This window comes from Archocentrus centrarchus, chromosome 16, assembly GCF_007364275.1.
Source record: "Archocentrus centrarchus isolate MPI-CPG fArcCen1 chromosome 16, fArcCen1, whole genome shotgun sequence".
NCBI lineage: Eukaryota > Metazoa > Chordata > Actinopteri > Cichliformes > Cichlidae > Archocentrus > Archocentrus centrarchus.
In genome coordinates this window covers 31,603,266-31,626,533 of record NC_044361.1, presented here as the reverse complement: position 1 = coordinate 31,626,533, position 23,268 = coordinate 31,603,266, and the positions used below count along the sequence as shown (strand labels likewise).

At 44.8% G+C, this 23,268-nt stretch overlaps 1 protein-coding gene and 1 pseudogene across 2 annotated transcripts in view; both read left to right on the top strand.

Moving 5' to 3' along the window:
• Positions 1–7,731, top strand: part of slc9a1a (solute carrier family 9 member A1a) — a 30,452-nt gene extending 22,721 nt beyond the window's left edge. Inside the window, exons 10-13 of one of the 2 annotated variants that reach the window (XM_030749632.1) lie at positions 36–137; positions 2,180–2,261; positions 2,536–2,592; positions 3,090–7,731. In XM_030749632.1, the coding sequence (XP_030605492.1) occupies positions 36–137; positions 2,180–2,261; positions 2,536–2,592; positions 3,090–3,382 (534 nt within the window). In that variant the 3' untranslated portion in view covers positions 3,383–7,731. The remainder of the gene's footprint in view (positions 1–35; positions 138–2,179; positions 2,262–2,535; positions 2,593–3,089) is intronic. The other variant, XM_030749633.1, reaches the window with a different exon arrangement.
• Positions 7,732–13,654: 5,923 nt separating this feature from the next.
• LOC115794218 (uncharacterized) lies at positions 13,655–16,743 on the top strand (annotated as a pseudogene).
• Positions 16,744–23,268: the final 6,525 nt, after the last annotated feature.

Sequence of the window (23,268 nt, the reverse complement as noted above, 5' to 3'; positions counted from 1 at the left end):
AATCTCTTTAATGTGTGTTCTTGTGTCTTTCTCAGCTGCGCTCCTATAACAGGCATACTCTGGTGGTGGATCCTTATGAAGACGGGCTCAGTGATTTATTGATAAAGAAGCAAAAGATGTTGGAGATAGAGAAGAAGGTAAGCATCAACTATTGGAGTCAAGAACATCTCCTAAATGGAGCCAGCTGTCTCCTTTGTCAAATATTGATCAGAGCTGAACAAAAGTTTGCCAGCATAAATAAAACTGTATAAAAATTGATTCCTGTTTAGGCTAAATTGAATGTGCTAGAAGTGACTGTAGGCTCGAAAGGATGTCTGCAGAGTCTAATGAAGAAACACATAATTTTAATAGAGTTTCTGTGTGACATTGATTAATGGTGTACTCATCATCATATTTCACTTTGGTTGCTCTATTTCCCAAACAGTTAAATGAAGCAGAAACTGTATTTCTGGCAGTTTTCTACTATCTAAGTTTTTTCTAAAGTATTGATTTTGAATGTTTATGTACAATACTGTGCAAAAGTCTTGAGCCACTCTTCCTTTATTTATACTTTGCTTCCAAGGAGCCAAACTGTCTTGTAATTTATTAAAAAATGGCCTTGATCAATAGTTCTCCAGGCTTTTTGAAGGTCTTTCAAAGTTTTTCTCTGTTCTTTGTACCTGAACATTGACAGAGAAATGTTTTGTTTGTTTTTTGTATGTGTTTGTGTGTTTAAGCTGCTTAACTCAGAGATATGAATCGGTCAAGCATAAAAAAGGCGCCTACCTCAAGGGATGAACTAGTGCTGTGTCTACACATAACGGTCAACTTAGCACAGAACCGCATTTAAATTGTATTTTTAGGCACTTTGTTACTAGCAGCCTGTCACAAAAACACATCATTTGCTCCTTTTTTTTGTTTAGTTGAATCTATTAAAAATGCCCTGAGACAGTTTGTCGTCTTGTTCCTGTGAACTTCCTGGGGAGCAATGGGCCACCTAGATGCATCCCCCAGGAAGCATCTTGCCGGTCCCAAGCCAGAATAAAGGAGGAGGGTTTGGTGTAAAACCCCACCGCTACAGAAACCGCAATAACAAAAACAGCAGGAGCCCAGTCAGGAAGATTTCTCTGCAGAAGAGTTCATGACACGTGCTGGTGAAGGATTTCAGGAAGACAGTTTGTCATGCATAAAATTGTAGTTTTGCACCAACAATTTGGTTCACAAAACGCTATTAACTAAAAACGTGGTATATCTCAGCGCAGTGTGCCCTTAAAAACTGACAAAAGAAGTAGTGGCAGACCTAAAAGATACAACAACTGAGCAGAATCTCAAAGTCATGTCCATAAGAAATAAAAAATTCCAGCAAACACCTGACACAAGACCTGAGAGATGCATTTGGTCCTTCATTTGATCTATCTACTGTTCACTGAAGCCTCATTAGAAATGGTCTCAGTGAACAGGTGGCTGTCAAGGCAAGCAGGGAGAAAAGGCTGAGGTCTGCCAAATTATACAAGAACTGGGCTGAAAATCAGTGGCAACGGGTCTTATGGAGTGATAATCCAAATTTCTGGTCCAAATCATTGTCAGTATGTATAGAGGAGGTCAGGAGAGAGGTCCAACAGCGAGTACCTACAGCCATCTGTAAAATGCAATGGAGGCTCTCATGGTTTGGGGCTGTATTTCAGCCAGTGGTGTTGGGGATCTTGTCAAACTGATGGAATTCTATCAGATTTTGATCCATGATGCAATACCATCTGGAAAACCTCTGATTGGCAACAGCTTCATTTTTCTGCATGACAATGATATCAAACACACTGCCAGTGCAGTAAAAGCATAGCTGGATAGAAAAACACACAGTGGAACACTACCAGTCATAGATTGGCCTCCCCAGAGCCTGGTCCTCAAATTTATCCCAGCAGTGTGGGATCATCTTGGCAGGAACAAAAGGCAGCCAACATCCAAAGAAGAGCTTTGACTGTCCTTCAAGAAGCCGGGAGAGCTGTTCCTGAAGATGACTTAAAGAAATGACAAAACTGAGAGTTCAGGCTGTGTTGAAGAATAAAGGTGGTCACACCAAATATTGACTTTCCACTTTGTTAGAATTGTACAAACTCCTTCTGCCCTATATACTGTAGTTCTGTGCATGTTTGCATGTGTTTTAGTAAATTGCTGCACCAACAACATCCCTGTGTTTTCCTAGATTAAAGAGATGAATAAGTACCTGACGGTCCCCGCTCCTCCTCCAGACTCGCCCACCATGTGTAGAGCCAGACTGGCATCAGGTAAACACATTTATCTGAGCTCCAGCCAAATGCAAACACTCAGTAAATTCAACCATTTTACTTTCAGGTACCTCCTGAAATATTAGAAGAAAATGTCTATAATGGGAGCCAGAAGAGTCAGATATTGTATTTTATTAGGTTCACATGATACTAATCAATAAAGAGTATAGAGACACTTACTGTTCCCAGCTGCACCAACAGATATTTCCCCACTGATGGAAATCTGTTTGCATGTGCCAGCCAGCATGTAAAACAGTGTGTGATTTTATTTTAGGCAAAGGTACTGATATCAGAGCTGGTCAGGAGCAAAAAGGAAACAAAATGTGTTCAGGTATGTTGTGAGTGTAGAGAAGATTCATTTTGAGCTGTGATAACACAACAGCAATCCTAACATGCATGCGCCAGTTGTCCTGCTTGTAAACACTCATTAATTATTTGTTACTAATGAGGCGACTCTCATTAAGAAGCTGATAAAAGCCAAATGCAGGTGATTTATTGCAGGCAAGCAGTGATGCTGTAGACTAGAGTTGAGCATGTTACATGTGGGGAGCTTCAGTTTGTGTTCACTTTAACTAAAAGTTGGCCTCTTCCAGCATGTGCTGCACCTTAAAGGGTCGTGACTAACCTTACTTTATTTTTGGGAAAGGTCTTAAAGCCTGTTGTTATGTAATTTTGTGCAGTGACTGTGTTGCCCTTCATGTTTGTTGATCCCCTTGTACATTCTTTGTTCATGCATGCTGAAGGAGTGACTGTATGATGTTAGATCCCTGTTAATGTCCACTAAAATAAGTTTAATTCCCTCATATTCTACCCTTGTCCCACCTGTAGACCCCCAAGCCTACAATGTGAAGCCTGTGTCAGACAAGGTGCCCGTGATCCAGGTAGACCTGGCCTCTCCTCAGTCTCCAGACTCTGTTAACCTGTTGGATGAGTTTGGACAGGCTAACCAGCAGCAGCAGGAGGAGGAGCAGGGCCTGATGATGAAGCCCCCATTGAGGCCAGGGGAACCTAACAAGCCGGGTGAGGCAGACGGAGCAAAAGATCAGCAGAAACTAATGAGGTGTCTGAGCGACCCTGGTCCCAGTGCGGACGAAGATGAAGATGAGGCCTTTCTCCCCTGAGATAGCAGGCCAGTTATGGAAGGGCCATTAGTTTGTTCCTGCCATTGCTCTTTTTTTTTTTTTTTTTAGGCTGCAGTGGTAGAGCAAATTCTGGAGTTGGTACTTGATAATGGTGGAGGGTGTGGATGATGGTCTGAGATGTTCAGGAAAGAACTATGCATTACCAAAGGTTTGGACTGTTCTAGTTTCAGACAATGTTATTTTTAGTGTCCGTTTTTCTGTCTTGGTGATAGCATAGTTGTTAGCTTTACGTTTGGTCATGTTTTCTGTCTTCAAAACCACATTCTCAGCTGCTGGGTAAGCCACAGAAAGCTACTTCAGCCTAGTTTTGACTTTTATTGCACTTGAGTTTCTTGCTGTCATTCTGTCACTTGAACTTGCTGGATATCCAAACATTTAGATTGTAGCTATTTAGAAATATTTGGCCTTATTTGATGTCAAACATTTTCACTTGGTGCAATTTTTTAATTTTATCTGTCTTATAACACATTTTAATGTCAGGGATGCTGATATCTGTTTGTGATCAGTTTGCTCTGGTACTTGTGGGATAGTTCAAATCTAGATGTATTTAATTAAAATACAAACTGCAGTTGTTCCCTGGCTGTGGAGGGACTTGTGGGGTCTCCAACACCTACAAACCTGAAGAGATTTAGATGCTTCTTAGGCCATAATGCAGTACAGATGTTTTGGTCTAACATTATATATATTTTATTTTTCCAACCCAGTGTTTTATGTTCAATTTATGACACCTTTTAAAAGTCACTCAATCATGGGTGGAGTTGTTCACACTCCTTTAGACTTCTACACATTTAAGACCTTTAATCTTTTTTTTTAACTTTTTGAGAAGCATTATTATTCAGGATATTACAAGAGTCAAGAAGTGATAGTTTGTACAGAAATCAATCCATGCCTCCTAACTTTCTTTAAAAATCTAAGACTGTAGGCATGTCATGGCAAAAAACTTTTACTCTATGCAGGTCTGTGACATATTTAAATTGAACATAATATGCTTTTATGAATGAATGCCATTCATAAATCTGTCATTGCTTATACACATCACTGCTACAGGCAAAGCTAAAATCAAACCTGGGCATTAAGACAGACCTAACAAACAGTTAACTCGACTTTTTGCACATCTGAGCAAGACTGAAAAGTTACCTGCAGGCATGAAATCAGAATCTAGTGTTTCTTTATAATTTTATTCTATATAGTTGTACAGTGTGTTTGTAAAATACATCACACATCTTTTAACAGAGCTACTATATGATAACATAAATGATTTATGTTACTGATGTGATGATTTGCTGATTCGAGTTTGAATAGCTTAAATAAATGGCCGTATGTGGCCGATGCCACAGAGCGATAGGATCTTAAACCCGCGGGTATTCTTTCACCCAAATCTAATATCACTTGACTTAGTTTTTCAATATATGGCATGCAGAGATCTTTCTATGGAGTGGTGACTCCAGCATTGAAAACCGGTGAATTAACTTCAGTAGTTTGAATGAGCCTCTTTCAGTTTTCTGGTTATTTTCTAGGTGTCACTGACAGCTGAACCCTCCTGGGTCTTTGTGCATCCAGAAACTTCACATTACAGCTGAGGAAGGAACAGAAGAACCTGACAGGCTCGTTAATGCCCTTCACTCTTCTTCCAATCATCTATTTTCTAGATTTCTAGATATGGTTACAGTAGCAGGGGTTATAGGATCACATGCGCTCATGTGAATGTGCACGAAAGGGTGAAAAATCTGAGCATAGCTGTGCTGTTGCAGTTGAGTTTGGTTCTCTAAAAGGAGTTACAGCTCACGAACAGGAGGGTCAGACCTTTAAACATCTCATTTCCCCGTTTCCTGACTAAACTGAATTTACTTTTTCTCTGAAATGTCAGCATGCCGGTTAGACTGTCAGGAGATAGGTGCTGAAAATGTCAACAAAGATGAGGTCAGAGGCCAAAGAGTTGTTTCAGAACTGAACTGAAGAGGCAAAGTTGCCTCAAGGACCGTAATATTCACACACAGCTTTGGATTTTTGACCGTTTAAATTGGTGTTTAACTGAAGTTGCTGAAATCCTGAGAACTGTTTCCCTACATCTCTTTATCATAGTCCCAAATGCTCTTTGTTTTAGCCACTTAAAGGTACTTGGTTTTAACCCTTTACTGCTTGCAGGAACTGATTATTAGATCATTATTAGGAAAGCTGCAGCAAGTAATACATTTGTAAAACTGCTCCTGCTGAGTATGTTTAGCTGTTTAAATGCAAAGCAGGTTGCAGTGTTGCATTCATTTATTTACTTTCTGGTCTAATTAAAACATGCTAATAATAGCTGTGTATGTGAACAGATAGAGGGAAACCAAAGGACACACATTTAGACTAAAACAGTTCCTACAACAAGGCGCCACATCATTAATTATTACATCATTATTTTCTTCCAAAGACTTGTATTTGTCAAAAAAAAAAAAGGAGAGAAATCTTTATTTTTCATATCAAATGCATATTTTGGGTGAGTGTTTTCACACTCCTTGGAGGGTAATGTTTGGAGCAGAAAACTTTAATCTGAAGCCATACAGCCTATAGAAGAACCTATTTTATCGTACTCATATATAATACAAAAAGTCATATAGTGATCACTCTTGCCTTTGTTTTGCTTGTTGCACAAATCAAACAAAAGCCCTTTACAGTTTAATTGTCCGTTTTCTTCACGTTTTTTTTTTTCAAATGAGTGCTTTTTGTTCGCTGAATGTTTTTCTACACTGGTAACTCGTTCCTTAGCGAAGCTAAAGCAGAGGTGGATGTATGTGATTGGTGCCATTTGATTTTTGTCTGTTTATCAACAAGTTTATGCAGAAACTGTCAAGCAAAACTTCATAACACTTGGTGCAGAGGTGGAGTGTGTGCAAAATACAAGAGTTTGGTGAGGATCGGGACTGCTTTTGTTGCATAATCCATCATTGGCTTGGCAGAAGATGTCCTCTGCGAGTGTCTAGATTTAAGTTGTGACACGTCTTTAAATGTGTTCTCATGTTTACTTTTACTCTGGAATACTTCATGTGCTTTATTTCTTCAGTCATTTTGTTTTTCATTAAAAAAAAAGGTGTTTTACCAGCTTTATCTGTTGTGAGAGCTTTTAGTTTAAGTACTGTGTCTGCATCATTTTATGGGCTTGTTTTTTTTTTTTTTTTTGCTGTGGGTTTTCGCCATCTTATGTTTATGTTTAACAGCAGTTCAGAAGCATTTGTCGCCCACACTTCTGAAAAGTGAAGTTCAAGCTTTGCAAAATAGAAATGGGCTGACTTTGTGCTATAAAGCTTTTAAAGCTTTATCTTCTAACTCAGTGCTCCCAACTCAGATTTTTCCCGTGGACAACTACAGTTGACCCTTGAAAGAGACTCTACCAAAAGACTCTACTGCTGTATTTATTTATATATTGCATGCTTTAGACTTTTCCCCCCAATAGTTTTCCCTGATTTCCAGGCACCTATTGGTTTCCATTCATTCCCTACAGTATAACAAATCTCTGTAAAGACTTGCTTCAGCTCAATCACATCAGGTCTGCATTTGCATCAGAAATGGACGGATATTAACGATCTCAAGAAGGGACGACACGTTTTCACAATAACTGTGAGCACTGATTTGGTTATGATATGTATTACATGTGAAAACACTGCTGTGGTCTTCTATGTACTCTTAGCATTTCACCAGCTGGGCAGCCATGAGGCTAACAATTATAAAAGGCAGTAATCTGAGTGTGACACACAGATGTACTTGTCAGTACTATAATGACCTGCAGTGCCATAACATCACCATCCAAAGATTGTTTTCCTCCTGTGTTTACTTTATCTTTACCCAATTTGCCTGATCCTGTTACATGTCACTAATTTATGCTGAGCTCTTTTAGTCAGGTGGTACCTTTACCTCCAAACACAGATGTTACACAGAGCAATAATGATTGTAATGGAGTGTACACGTTGTGTACACGTTGTGCGTGGCTGTCAGCTGGAATGTACTTTTTGAAGGGCCTTATTATTAGGGATGGGTTTGATATTCTTAATTGTAAAGCAGAGAAGCTGGAAACAGTGGATTATATTTCCCTTTTAATTCATCTATTTAATTTATGTCAGTCATTTATTTGTTTGCAAATAGAATTTTTTGCATTGATTGCAGGTTATTTTTAATTTTATATACACATGAATTATAATGTAGAAAAAGGTGCAGACTGTAATCTTTCGCGCACTTTCTTGTTGGATAATCTTTCGTTTTCAGCATTCCATAGTAATGACCTGTAAAACTAACAACTGGTAATGAAACTACATCTGAAACTATATACATGATTAAAGCTTTACTTTATAACACACCTGAGTCTGTCGCATCATTTGAAGAGGTTATTTTATTTTATTTTTTCTAACTAAATGTAAAGGAAAGGTGGCTGGAGCTTTCAGTCAGCACATGATGGACTATTGAGATGTTTTAACATTTTGGGGGTAAATAAGGTCTAGTTTTAGGTTATGTGGGTTGATAATGAAACAAAACTGGGTTTATCAAAGACTGAAAACCTTCAGCTTCCAGCATCTCTTCACCTCGATGGATTTGTTCATACTGCAAACCTTAAGTGCTCAATTTACTGCTCAGAGCAGATTGATTTATTTACTCCGTGGCTTTTTACACTCACTGAACACACCTTGTGATACCGGGTTGAAACCCTCTTTTGTCTTCAGCGCTGCCTTAATTCTTCATGGCAGAGATTCAACGAGGTGCTGGAAACATTCCTCAGAGATTTTGGTCCATATTGACCCGATAGCATCATGCAGACGCTGCAGATTTGTTGGCTGCATATCCACAATGCACATCTGTTTCACCACATCCCAAAAGTGCTCTACTGGATTGAGATCTGGTGCCTCTGGAGGCCATTTGAGTACAGCGAAGTTCAAGAAACCAGTTTGAGATGATTTTAGTTTTGTGAAGCAGTGCAAGAGGCCCGACGTGTGCAGAAAAAATATCCCTCACACCATTAGACCGCCACCAGCAGCCTGAACTGTGAATACAAGGCAGGATGGATCCCTGTATTCATGTTGTTGATGCCAAATACTGACCCTACCATCTAAATGTCACAAAAGAAATCGAGGCTCATCAGACCAGGCGGCACGCTTCAAGGTTTGACATGTATGCCCAGAGATGCTCTTCTGCATACTTTGGTTATAAAGAGCGGTTATTTGAGTTACCATCATCTTCCTATCACCTCAAAGCAGTCTGGCCATTCTCCTCTGACTTCTGACATGAGCAGACACCAAATAACGTAAGCGGTGAGAGGACATTGTGTTTTCAATGTGGCCAGTATGAAGATGTCACCCCAATCACCCTGTTGTACAGACGTAAACATGGAGGCCAGTGACCTCAGCATCAAGGTTTATTTATTAGAAGAGGTACGGTAGAAAGCAGTTAGTTGAGCATATGACAGGGACAGGGTTTTGTTTGTTTGTTTGGGGGGGGGGGGGTCCAATGGCATTTACTTCTGTACATTTTACAGCACCACCTCTTACAGTTGTGTACATTAATTCTCATTTGACTGAAATCAGATCTGAATCTGTTTTAGGACCGCACATCGTGGTGACAACTCTGAACTGGAAAAAGACTTGATTCATTAAAAATTCATGAATCTACATTTACTGCAGTGTGATTACTGACTAAAGGTGACTCAAAAAGTATTTTCTGTGGATTCAGTGTTTACTGATATAACGTCTGTTTATTTCTGGGCAGTTGAAATATATTAAAAGATAAAAACTTGATAGTTATAAGTAAATACTAATACTCATGTTTATTTCTGAAACTGTATGAAACCACCTGTTGCACTGTAGTTACTGAGGTACTGATGCATAAATAGAACCTGTTCAATTGTTGCTTTAATAAATGCATCTTCTTACTCGTCCAGTTTTAAAGTCTTAACCAACAAATTTCATTCTGCAGCTACAGGTGAGTGTAGTGGATTAAAGTGGTGCAACATGTCCTTGTAAAATGCAGCGGGGAAGAAATATAAAGTCACATAAACTGAAGTTATTCCAATAAAGTAAAATTGCCACAAAAATACAAAGGTTACTGAAGCAACTGTGTGAAGAAAGGATCAACATGATTCCCCTGCTGGATCATCACACTAGTTTGAACGTGCAATAACCTTTTTCAGCCAGAGGGGGCAGCGTGCTGCATCTCATAATTAAAATGAAGTCAGACAGCAGTCAGAGCAAAGAGTCCCAAAAGTAAAATATAACGGGGATGAGCTGGATTTATATATCTTGGAGACATTTTATAATTGGATACTTGCATGTTGAGTCTAATAAACTCAGAGTGAACTGTCGGCCTTGTTAAAATGTAATGGGATTACTTGGCTTGGCAGTGCTGCAGCTTGCTCAGAGAGAGCGTGAGATCCAGCGAGAAAGCTGCAGACGCTGTGACAATAGCTTGTTTTTTTTTTATCTGTTAAATGGAAAATCACAATGACTCGTGTGCTCCTTAACTAGCTTGGCCTGACAAACACATTTACTCTGCAATAACTTCAGAATGGCTATGCTCTATTTATCATATCCACCCATTTACATTGATGGCATTTGTTGCATTCTATCAGTTTCCAGCAGAGACATTTGGTTGCCAAGTGAATTTTACATCTGAAGAGTCTAATTTGAGACTCCAATTACTGGAACTGCTGTTGGCTTAAAAATCCTCTTTGTATTTAAATTTGCTGACATTTAGCTGATACTCATCCAGAGGAATTAATGGTCAGTGAACAATAAGATAAGCTTAAATTCCCGGATCACCAACATAACAAACAAACAAGAGTTAAGCTCTTCTGTCCATGATATCAGTGATATCAAATAAACTGAAGGATGATGTGGGTGGAACAAATGCACAGTGCTTTGTCTGGATCCTGAGGTACAGCACAAAAACAAAGAACAATATAAGTCTTCAAATAACGTGTCTCCAGTTGCAGCTTTGGAGCCAGTTTGCCAAACGGTTCAACATGTATCCACCTGCTAGTGGTGCCAGTTGATTTTGTTATTGGGCAAACTCAGACTAGATGTTTCCAGCTGTTGCCTCTGTTTGTGTTTAGTGAAGCTAAAGTGTCACCACTGAATATGTACAGTTTCTCAAAGGCTGAACAATTCCTTTAAGCTGTCTGCAGCATTATGGCAGTGGTGTCAGACTCCTTTTAGCTCGTGGACCACATGCAGCCCAATTTGATCAAGCAAACCCATTTCACCATAACCAGTTAAAAAATATAACACCCCTCATTTCTGTATATTTTGTTTCTGAGCCAGACTTTATTGGAATTTTTTTAAGTGGTCTTGAACAATAGTTCTCCAGGCTTGTTTACAAATTCTGCATCTTCATATCCAAGTATCACTGTTATACCTGTTGGTGCAAAATGCAGTAAAAAGCTCCAAAATTATTCTCTTTGTTTCCAGTTGTTACATTCTGTAAGGCCATCCAGTCAGCCAGACAAGAAAAGCTGATTTTTGCCCACAAGCCACATTTTCAACACACTTGCTTAAAGGCAGTGGATCTAAAATAGCTTTTATTTTGATCATATCATAATCAGTTGTATAAATTTAACAGTTTTGTGAAAGAGCTGGAAACGCTCCAGATGACTAACATAATGTCACGTACCATCCTTTAATACATATATGATGTTGTTAAAATTTAGATTTTTCTCATCTTAACTCATCTTGTGTTTGTCGCTTTTCAAATCAAATGTAACTTTCCAGTCAAAGTAGTTCAAATGAAGTTGAACACAAAATGAAATACACACCGTTAGCTGCTGTGACTTCACAGGTCGTTTTGGCTGTGGATTAAACACACACTTAGCTGCCATATACCTGATATGTAATAACCCTCCCCGCTGCTGCAAATTTACATGTGGAGAGTGAAGTAAGCCTGAAAGCTTTTCAGATGGATTTGTCCAAGTGTTTATTTATTCCTAGTTAAATCACTGTGTCTAATTTGCCTGTCAACTGGGTTCCCATCATTGAGGAGCCAGTCAAACTGGTCTTGTTTGCATGAGGGCTCTTCTGTTTATTTTCTCCCAGTTGCTCTTTAATGCTCAGAGTGGCTGCTCTTTCCATGTAATGATGTTGTTTGTTTTGAATATCAGACTCATCTGACCCCATGCCACCTCTAAAGGCACAGAGAAGCAGAGATGTTAGTGGACGCCTTAACATTTTTAGGATTGACAGGGAGACGCAGTTTCTGTAAACGTGCAAATTATTTGCATTTTCATTCTAAAATCCACTCAGCTAAAATGCTGAACATGTCAGTGCAAATATGAGCAAGTAGCTGCTTCAAACGGGGGCTGCATGCCATATGCCAACCTACCAGCAGATGGCACTATGTAACCGTACAATTACAGCACTAAAGTCTCTAACAAATTGATCCGGCTTCTACTTTTTCACTTGGAATTTCTCTGCTGGGATGTTTTGTATGCTGAAAGCACAGTGGCATGTTTAATTGGCGTGTTTGGGAGGGAGTGAGGCTTTCTGTGGCCCCATTCCATCAGCTTAATGGTGTGTTTGCCGTTGCATTCCCTCTCATTTACATGGCCCATGTACCACATCTAATGTATGGCTAATTGTTGTGTTTAGGCAGTAAAAACACTGAACCGTCGCAGTGATGTGCACCTCACAAGTGAATGTTCTGGTTTTGAGCGTCGGCTGCTGTGCTTTGAAAATATTTTGTTACACAACAAGAAATGTTTTGATTATGAATGCGGTGCAGAAGGGTCACTCGAGGGCCGCATACACACAGCAGTTTGCTGTTTGTTTTCTCTATAAAAGGAACAGACAAATATAACTGCAGCGAGGCAATAATGCCGAGCTTATTGTTCCACTGATTCTATTTATGATGGACAAGAGATGCAGCAGCCCTGCTTCTTAGTTACACACACAGTGGGCAAAGCAGTGCATGCAGCACTGCTGGAACATAAATATATTTCGGAGTGCTTTTGCTTTATCTGAGAATGCTGCCTTTTTTATTTTTATTAGGGCTTGAAGGAATTTAAATAATAAGAGTGTGTGTTGCTGTTTAAGCCTTTAGGTTTCTGTGTGTTGGTTTCATCGAACAGGAATGATACCAACAGGAACAAGGAGTCCAATTATTAAATTTAATATAGCCATTTCAAACAGTTTACAGATTAATCTGGTTCAGAATTGTCGGAGCTGCCTGATGCACTTTATTATATGTTGAGTATATAAAGAAATGTTTGATATAGACCTAATGTATGTTTTTACATTAGTAATTCATTTTACACTTTTTTTTTTTTAAATTAAAATCTAAGGAGCCATTTGGGGGCCGAAAGAGCCGGCTTTTCTTTGGGAGCCGAGCCTAAAGAGCCGGCTCTCTGAAAAGAGCCGGAAATCCCATTACTGGTGCTCTGTCGTCTTTTTGTGGCTTTATTGCTGGCTGGCAAACCAACATAGAACTGCATTACCGCCACCTACTGGGCTGGAGTGTGAATCACGCACGCACGCACACACAGATTCTAAAAAGCTCTCCGTCGCTGCAATGGATTTCCATCCATCCATCCATCCATCCATGCAGCGGCATCCTCCAGGAACCCCACACTCCCATCAAAGGCGGACCGTTTTCAGTCCGTCATGACTGAAAGGGCCTACGGGACTGCTCTGGCTTCCATGCAGCAGAGATGTGAGGCGAAGAAGAGGGAGGACGAAGTTCTTAAACTTTGCCTCCCTCGGAAAACCGAGCCGATGCCTCCTCCGGCCCCGCGACAGACCTTTGCACAGGCTGTCCCTCGGCCACCCCCTCAGTTCAGAATCCCAAAACGTACGAAGCCCCAGCCGCCCTCCGTACCCCCACCGAGGCAGCAGACGGGGGCAGGCTGGCCACGGAATGGCCCGACTCAGACAGCGGCTCTGCCAGGACAACCAGCGCAGCCCCTCGATCAGCAGGCCAGGAAGAAGAAGAAGGCAGCCTGACAGACTGCTCACTTCCCACAGGTGAAGAAGCTGGAAGTTCCCTCTTCACCAGCCCCACCTGCTATGTTCCAGAGTGTCCCCGTCTATGTCCCCAGTGCTATGTCCCCGTCGCTGCGCGTTATTCCCCCTCAGAGCGCACACGCACAGGCCACGAGGAAAGGAGACTTTGTTTCGGGAGCAGCAGACCCTGCCCCTCTCCTGAGTCGCAGAAACACACACTCCTGTTATTTAATAAAGCATGTTCCACTGCAGCATCCAGACTTACTGTCGAGGGCGCAGTCAAAACAAAAAAAACAGCACAATGGCACTGCTGCCTCGGGAGGGGGCTGCACTTCCCCTCAGGAAGAGTGCCATAACCGACGCTGTGAAAAGTTTAACACCCCGCGCATGCGCAGTGTTAACCTATTGTCACCACGGTACCCCACCGCAAGATGGCCTCCTAACACAAGTTTTAGGGGCCCCCCAAGCAGACGAAACACAAGAGGTTGCCACTTCTCTATCTCGGAGGAGAGAGAGATGGGCTGAGCTCACAACTTCCTCCTGGGTACTGAAAACAATATCACGGGGCTATAGGCTTCAGTTTGCCGTTACTCCCCCTCGTTTCTTGGGCATAATACATTCCCAAGCATGGGGAGAGTCTGCTCGCATTCTACAGGAGGAAATACACTCACTGTTAGAAAAGAGAGCTATATGTATAGTGCCCCCCGATCAGAGTCGAAGCGGCTTTTACTCCAGGTATTTCCTGGTCCCCAAGCGGGGAGGGTGCGGACTTCGCCCTATCCTGGATTTGCGGGCTCTGAACGAATTTCTCAGAAAATACAAGTTCAGGATGCTGACTCATGCATCTCTGGTACGTTTGGTGCGCCAGGGCGACTGGTTCACTTCCGTCGACCTAAAGGACGCATATTTTCACATTCCCATTTACCCTCCACACAGGAGGTATCTGAGGTTTGCTTTTCGGGGCATCTGTTACGAGTACAGAGTGCTGCCCTTCAGCCTGTCCCTGAGCCCCCGGGTTTTTGTACACTGCACCGAAGCAGCGATAGCGCCGCTCAGGCAGCAGGGCATTCGTCTGGCTACATATCTAGACGACTGGCTCCTTCTAGCGCGATTGGAGCAGGAAGCTGCGACACAGACGTGTGTCGTCGTGAAGCATCTAACCGATCTGGGTTTCATAATAAACACAGAAAAGAGTGTGTTGTCTCCGGCACAACATATAATATTTCTGGGTTTATCTCTGGACTCGATCTCCTTCACAGCCAGCCTGTCAGCGGAGAGAGTGAAGGCGTTCAGAGTGTGCCTCGCTCTTTTTCGTCTACACAAAATGGTCCGCTTCAGGTTGTGCCTTCGCCTACTGGGACTGATGGCTTCAGCCATCCTTGTAGTGCGACTCGGCCGGCTGCATATGAGAGATTTTCAGCGCTGGGTAGCTTCACTCAGACTGAGCCCCGTGCGTCATGGCGCGCGGAGAGTTACAGTAACAGTGGATTGTGCAATGGCTTTACGCCGTTGGCGACATCCGGATTTTCTGACTCAGGGGGTACCCATGGGCACTGTTCAGTGTCGGAAAGTGGTCACCAGGGACGCGAGCCTGTCCGATTGGGGCGGTGTCCACGAAGGGCGATCTGTGAGGGGTCTCCGGAGCAGCACTCTCCAACGATCCCACATAAATTGTCTGGAGCTTCTGGCAGTGTTTCTCACCCTCAGGCGCTTTCTCCCGTTCCTACAGGGACATCACGTCCTTGTAAGGACCGACAATACAACGACGGTCACTTATATCAACCGTCAAGGGGGACTGCATTCACGCCAGTTGCACATACTGGCACGCAGACTGATCCTGTGGAGCAGCAAATGTCTCCTGTCTCTGAGGGCCACGCACATCGCAGGCTCTCTAAATCTGGAAGTGGATCTGCTATCCAGAGGCACTCCGCTATATGGCGACTGGGCCCTGCATCTGGCCATTGTAGAACAGCTGTGGCTGCGCTACGGCCAGTCTTCAGTGGATCTTTTTGCTTCAGAAGAAAACGCGCAGTGTCCGCGTTTCTTCTCCTTGCGCGATAAAAGCGCGCCTCTCGGTGTGGACGCGCTCGCGCATGTTTGGCCACCCGGGCTCCTGTATGCTTTCCCTCCTCTGGTGTTAATACCTCCCACTCTGTCCAGAGTGAGGGAACATCGCCACACAATGATTCTGATAGCTCCGCTCTGGCCGGCAATGCACTGGCTAGCGGAGATATATCAGCTTCTGTGCGGGCAGCCGTGGCAACTCCCGTTGCGCAGGGATATGCTGTCCCAGGCACGGGGGTCGATTTTCCACCCACATCCAGAGCGCCTGGCACTTTGGGCCTGACCCGTGAGTGGGTTAATCTAAGTATGGTGAATCTTCCCCAGGGGGTGATTAACACTATTCAGAATGCTAGGGCATCCTCCACCAGGTCTCTGTACAACAGTAAGTGGAGGGTGTTTGAGGACTGGTGCCACGAGAAGGGTCACATTCCCTTTCAGTGTCCAGTTGGCCTGATTCTGTCATTCCTACAAGACTTGATTGACAAGCAAAAAGCCTTTTCCACAGTTAAAGTGTACTTGGCTGCCATTGCTGCCTTCCACATGGGGTTTGGCGATAAAACAGTTAGCCAACACCCTTTGGTTTGCCGTTTTATGAAGGGGGCCCGCAGGTTACTCCCTGTCTCCAGGCCACTGGCACCCCCTTGGGATTTGGCAGTGGTTTTGGATGGGCTCTGTTGCCCCCCATTTGAGCCTCTACAGGAGACTGATTTAAAGCATCTGTCCCTGAAGACTGTGTTGCTGCTTGCTTTAGCCTAGGCTAAGCGTGTCAGTGACATTCATGCCCTTTCAGCACACCCTTCTTGCACTCAGTTTGCCCAGGGGCAGGCTAGGGTACTGCTGAAGCCCAACCCGGCATATGTGCCTAAGGTGGTTGGGTCATATGTGCCAATTACCTTGACAGCATTCTCCCCGCCTCCTTTTTCTTCTGATGAAGAACAAAGGTTGCACATGCTGTGTCCTGTTCATGCTTTGCGTGCTTATTTGGACAGGACTAAGGGTTTCTGAGGAAATGACCAGCTTTTCATTTCATGGGCAGGTCCTCACAGAGGCAAACCTATCACTAAGCAACGGCTCTCACACTGGATTGTGGAGGCGATTGCGCTGGGGTATTCGAGTCAGGGGCTGCAGGCTCCAGAGGGCCTGCGGGCTCACTCCACTCGTGGTCTGGCAGCATCCTGGGCTCTGTTTAAAGGGGTGTCAATCCAGGACATCGGTGCAGCCGCAAGCTGGTCTTCACCTCTCACTTTCGTCCGGTTCTACAGACTGGATGTCTCTGCTCCAAGTGTAGCCCAAGCAGTACTGAGCTCTGGCTCCTCACTTGGATAGGTGGACTACTTGCTATTTAGCTGGCGGTTGCTTGAGATAAGCTCATCTGGCAATACGGGAGTCTCCATTTCCCATAGTGAGACATCGAAACGAATGCTAGGAATGAGAACTTTAGGTTACTTGCGTAACCCCGGTTCTCAGAGTAGCATGAGTGAGATGTCTCACCAGACAGCCCTTCTTGCTGGGGCGAAGCGAGAAGAGGTGCTTATCTTGAATAATGACTATGTCGTAGCGTAAGCTACTTAAAGGTGGGTGGCTCCACCTGACATGGTCATCGCGATCACCAGCCAATCAGGTTTGGCGTAATGAGATAAATGCTTCTGAGGAATACGCAGGGAGGCGCATCCCATAGTGAGACATCTCACTCATGCTACTCTGAGAACCAGGGTTACGCAAGTAACCTAAAGTTATCCTCATATCCTTTTTTAAAGTGTTATTTATAGTGGCTTTTCTGCTGGTCAGCCTGATTTCCACTACATAGACAAACCGTGTGTATAGCATTTTAGAGTGGAAATGCCACTTGAAACCTCCACGAGCCACAGCTGAGATTTACTGAAATGCAAATATGACAAAATAAAATGCTGGTTGCTGTGTGAAAATTGCTGAAAATGAAAATATCAATAAAAGTTAGTTGGCCTTGGTTTTTAGCATCTCAGGCTGTTCCATGAAAGGTACTCAGTGTGATTTGTAGGCTGTTGAGTATGTAAAATGGATATTTTAGGTCAGTGCAGATATCAGCATTTTAATATTTTGTGGTAAAAAATACTTTATTTTAAAGCACATTGAAGCTCAGGATTGTGTTCATATGTGGCTTGAAAGTTGTGGCCGATAATGCATCCTGTGTTTTATCTCCTACGTGTGCGTGAGTGCAGGAACAGGTCATCAGATACATTGGAGCCTACTAGATGGCAGAAGGCCGGGTTCTGCTAAGATACTACACACCTTATATGTGTGCAAGCGCATTGGGGCTCAGTGCTTTGTAAGATTTTCACACACACACACACACACACGCGTCTTGTGCTTTTATTCATCTTTTTAATTCTCTCCTTCCTTACAGAGTCCATATTTATACCCATCATTAACCTTTAATTACCAAATACTAATTAATGTTGTTCCAGGAGCTTCACTGAAACTGACCAATCATATTTTTGTAACATGAGATACTCTGCGACACAGAGGGACACTGACTGGAGAAATGTTAAACTGAACCTAAAAGTGACCTGAAACCAGTAAAAGTGATGATTCACAGAGTCGGGGAGTACTGAGGGTTCACAGATGGGAGAGGCCGTCCTTTAAGTAGGTTTGATATGTAAGAAATTTGTCTTTAGGGTTTGTACTTAAAAACTGTGCTAAAACAAAAGTTTTCATCTGTCAAGGAGATGATTTTAACCCCAAACTTTATTAAACAAGCCTAAATCTGAGTAATTATGTTACCTAAACCTGCCTGAACTGTAAGTGAGAAATATTAAAACAGAGCCGTGTTGGCCTTCAGAGCTCTACTGTTAAATGTTTATGTGCACAGTGTGATAAACTGGAACAGCAACTAATTTGGCTGCAGGTCAACCACCAAAAAAAAAAGTCAGAAATCGAAAGTCAGTCTCCCCTTTTTTTTTGTAGAGCCTTACCCACAGAGTATTTGAACCAAGTACCAGTTTCAGTGATGCTCTCGGAACAATATTAAGCATGATATTGAAACACCAACACAGAGACAAATGCACCACAAGGCTGCATGCATGCATGGACAGGTCAGCAGGCAACCACAAAAGCAAAACCAAACAATACATACAAGCATTAGCTAATGTACAGTTTGTTAAACATAAACATTCCAATCAGACAAAAACATTTAGAGGTTTAAAAATGGACGCTTGTGTCAGACTGAGTTAAAAAAAATCTTCATATTGTCCAAAAATGAGCTCACACTCCACAGACATTTAGTTAACACAATATGGTCACAGTTTAAAATGTTGAGCTGATTAAATCATGTATGTATATATGCATTTTTAAAAAATAAATTAATATATTGTGTTAAAGCAAAAGTATACAAGATGACCCATAAACAGGCTACAAAGTTCAGTAATATTTGATAAATGTGCAGGTTCAAAAATGTGTAGAGTTGTGTGTCTGTGTTAGCACCTGGGTTAATTTGTTAAATGAACCTGCTGTTAGCATTAGCAGCTGTCTGCACCACCTTGAAAGAACCTGTTTTCTACCTGCTTCTCTGTCATGTCCTGGGCCGTTGGCCCAGCGTTTTGTGTTAGTTTATTTCCTGAGTGTGTCCTCCCAGTCGGTTGATGTCTTGTGTTTCCTAGTGTTCCCAGTCAGCTGTAGCTCCAGCTCCCCCTCAGTCGCAGTCCCAGACCCCTCAGTTAGCTCCAGCTCCCTCTGCTCACCCTGCTCCAGCTCCCTTAGCTCCAGCTTCCTCGGCACCCGTACCTGTTCCGCGGGTGGGGGCAGCCACGGACGGGCTGACCTCTGCACCCGTACCTGTTCCGCGGGTGGGGGCAGCCACGGACGGGCTGACCTCTGCACCCGTACCTGTTCCGCGGGTGGGGGCAGCCAGGTCCAAGCCTTCACAGCAGTTTTCAGTGTCGTCCACAGTGCCTCTTCAGCCTGTCTCTCAGTCAGCTGTAGCTCCAGCCACCTCCCAGTCTCAGTCAGCTGTCGCTCCAGCCACCTCCCAGTCTCAGTCAGCTGTCGCTCCAGCCACCTCCCAGTCTCAGTCAGCTGTAGCTCCAGCCACCGCTCAGTCTCAGTCAGCCTCTGTAGCTCTCCCCGCTTCACCTTCCCCAGTGCCAGCTCTCCCCGCATCAGCTCCCTCAGCCTCAGCTCTCCCTAGCTCTCAGTCTGTCTCCACGCAGTCGGCTCTCCCTAGCTTTCAGTCAGTTTCCACGCAGTCAGCTCTCCCTAGCTCTCAGTCAGTTTCCACGCAGTCAGCTCTCCCTAGCTCTCAGTCAGTTTCCACGCAGTCAGCTCTCTCTAGCTCTCAGTCAGTCTCCACGCAGTCGGCTCTCCCTCAGTCTGCTCCCACGCAGCCAGCAGCTCTCCCTCGCCCTCAGTCAGCTCTAGCTCCAGTCGCTCTCCCTCGCCCTCAGTCAGCTCTAGCTCCAGTCGCTCTCCCTCGCCCTCAGTCAGCTCTAGCTCCAGTCGCTCTCCCTCGCCCTCAGTCAGCTCTAGCTCCAGTCGCTCCCCCTCGCCCTCAGTCAGCTCTAGCTCCAGTCGCTCTTCCTTGGTCCCCAGTGTCAGCAGTTTCAGTGCTCTTTCTGTCTCCCGGCCTGCTTCCACGCAGCCAGTCGTCTCCCGGCCTGCTTCCACGCAGCCAGTCGTCTCCCGGCCTGCTTCCACGCAGCCAGTCGTCTCCCGGCCTGCTTCCACGCAGCCAGTCGTCTCCCGGCCTGCTTCCACGCAGCCAGTCGTCTCCCGGCCTGCTTCCACGCAGCCAGTCGTCTCCCGGCCTGCTTCCACGCACTCAGCTTCCCCAGGGCCTGCTTCCACGCAGCCAGTCGTCTCCCGGCCTGCTTCCACGCACTCAGCTTCCCCAGGGCCTGCTTCCACGCACTCAGCTTCCCCAGGGCCTGCTTCCACGCACTCAGCTTCCCCAGGGCCTGCTTCCACGCACTCAGCTTCCCCAGGGTCTGCTTCCACGCACTCAGCTTCCCCAGGGTCTGCTTCCACGCACTCAGCTTCCCCAGGGTCTGCTTCCACGCACTCAGCTTCCCCAGGGTCTGCTCCCACGCACTCAGCTTCCCCAGGGTCTGCTCCCACGCACTCAGCTTCCCCAGGGTCTGCTCCCACGCACTCCGCTTCCCCAGGGTCTGCTCCCACGCACTCAGCTTCCCCAGGGTCAGCTCCCACGCACTCAGCTTCCCCAGGGTCAGCTCCCACGCACTCAGCTTCTTTGTCTCAGCCCCTGTCTCTCCCGTCGACTGCTGTTGAGTCTCTGGCCTCTGAGTCAGAGTCCCAGTTAACTCCCATGTCGCCATCATCCTCACCATCAGACTCACCCGCACTATGCCTTGCAAAGCAGCCCCAGCCTGTGCATCCAGTGTTCGAGCATCCGGAGAGTCCCGCTCAGTCCGAGCCGCCAGGGGGTCCCGCTCAGTCCGAGCCGCCGGAGTCTTCGGAGTGTTCCGCTCAGTCCGAGCCGCCAGGGGGTCCCGCTCGGTTCGGACCTTCCGAGTTTCCTGTGTCCTTGACCGCCCTGGGCTCAGGGGAGTCCGGGCATGTTGCGGCTCTGGTGTGTCTTCGTCGCCGCCGCCGCTGGGAGCGCGGTCGTCCTCCAGTGACTCCCCCTCGTCGTCGCCGCCGCCGCTGGGAGCGTGGTCGGCCTCCAGTGACTCCCCCTCGTCGTCGCCGCCGCCGCTGGGAGCGCGGTCGGCCTCCAGTGATTCCTCCTCGTCCTCATCGCCGCCGCCGCTGGGAGCGCGGTCGGCCTCCAGTGATTCCTCCTCGTCCTCGTCGCCGCCGCCGCTGGGAGCGCGGTCGGCCTCCCTCGTTGGGACTTTGCTTTGTGGCCCCTTGGCCCCTGCGGCCTCCTGAACTGTGTGTTTTTTTGTTTTGGATTTCCCACTGACTCCCCTGAACTGTGGACTGTTTTTTCCCCTGCTGTTTTTGTTTTGTCATAGCTCCTGAACTGTTCCTTGTTTTGACCCCCTGTTTTGGACATTGGAGCTCTCCGGCCTTGTGCTGTCGCTTTTTATTTGGTCCGGTTGTTTTTTGTTTTGGCCGTCGGGAGCCGGCCTTTGAGGGGGGGGGGGGGTACTGTCATGTCCTGGGCCGTTGGCCCAGCGTTTTGTGTTAGTTTATTTCCTGAGTGTGTCCTCCCAGTCGGTTGATGTCTTGTGTTTCCTAGTGTTGTGATATGTCTGCGTCTCTGTCCTGAGTCTGTGCCTGTTCCCCATGTTTAGTCAGTATGTTCCTTGGTTTGTCACTTCCTGTTTATTTTGACAGTCTGGTTTTCCTGTGCTTTGTGTTCAGCTTTGCTTCCCCTGTGTAATTAGTTTCATTTGCCTCACCTGTTGTTCCCTGCTGTTTCCTCTTGCCCTGATTACCCAGTGTGTATTTAAGCCCTCAGTTTCCATGTGTTCCTTGTCGCGTCGTTGATGTTGTGTGCCTGTGTGTTCCCTGTGTTTGCCCGTCGTCTCCCTTCCAAGATTTTTGTATTTGTTTTTCCCCTGCTTAAATAAATCCCTTTTAAGTTACGCTGACTTCTGGAGTCCTTCGTGTCAGCCATTCCTCGCCTGTTTCCTCCCCGGCCATGACACAAACAAATCCCACAACTCCTGTTATGGACTTTAAGGAAAATAGGTGATATTTGTCTTTTACCAAACCTCTAAGTATCCTGCTGCTCTTGCTAACTTGTTTGCTGATCTCCAACGTTCTACAAGTGTATGACTGGGCGAGTGTGGGAGGGCCACTGTTGCTGGGCAGAAATTGAGCCAAAGGCCGGAAAATCAAAACGCGTTCATTTGGTTTCTATCTGAAAAAAAGTAGAACTAGCTAAACTTTTTGCTTTACTGACTCAGTGTAGTATTTTGGGTTGACCGCAAAACTGCCTGTTTTGATTCACAGACATAAAGATGGGACAAACAATTTCAGGATGGATTTGGCCAGAAGAAAAAAAAGGTGAGCGACCTCTGCTATCAAATTTAAAGTCAGCATGTAAAGTGAAAGCGCTCCGAGTGCAGATATCAGCATTTTATTATTTTGCAGTAAAAAATACTTTATTTTAAAGCACACTGAAGCTCAGGAGCCTACCAGATGGCAGAAGGCCGGGTTCTGCTGACCTTTTAAGGCCTTACATGTGTGCAAGCGCATTGGGGGTCAGTGCTTTGTAAGATTTTCTCTCTCACACACACACACACACACACACACACACACACACACACACACACACACACGTCTTGTGCTTTTATTCATCTTAATTATATTTGCATAACGTCACCATTTTTCTTCAGAGCCATCAAAAGAAAAAACGTGGCATACCTGGCGCCGATGTTTCCCCAGGGATTCGTTTTTAAAATACTGCAGGACAGGGCAAGAGGAGTCCTCCATGAAAAAATCATAAGGAAGGCTACACAGTCATCATCATCATCATTTTAAGAAAACATGTTTAACATCTAAAAAAGGATGAAGCTCAGGATTGTGTTCATATGTGGCTTGAAAGTTGTGGCTGATAATGCATCCTGTGTTCTTTCTCCTACGTGTGCGTGAGTGCAGGAACAGGTCATCAGATACATGGGAGCCTACCAGATGGCAGAAGGCCGGGTTCTGCTAAGATACTACACACCTTACATGTGTGCAAGCGCATTGGGGCACAGTACTTTGCATTTCTGCCTGCCGTTTGTTGCCATAACAATGGCATATTGAGTCCGGCAGCAATCATACATTTTTAATTTTTATCAAGAAAGCCCACCAAGGTGAGTTTTTACAGTTTAAGGAATAACTATAACAATAACTATGCTGTAGTTAGATATTTTCGTCAGCATATATTCATCAAGTAGCGGTTGTCCGGTGGTCCTCGTACTT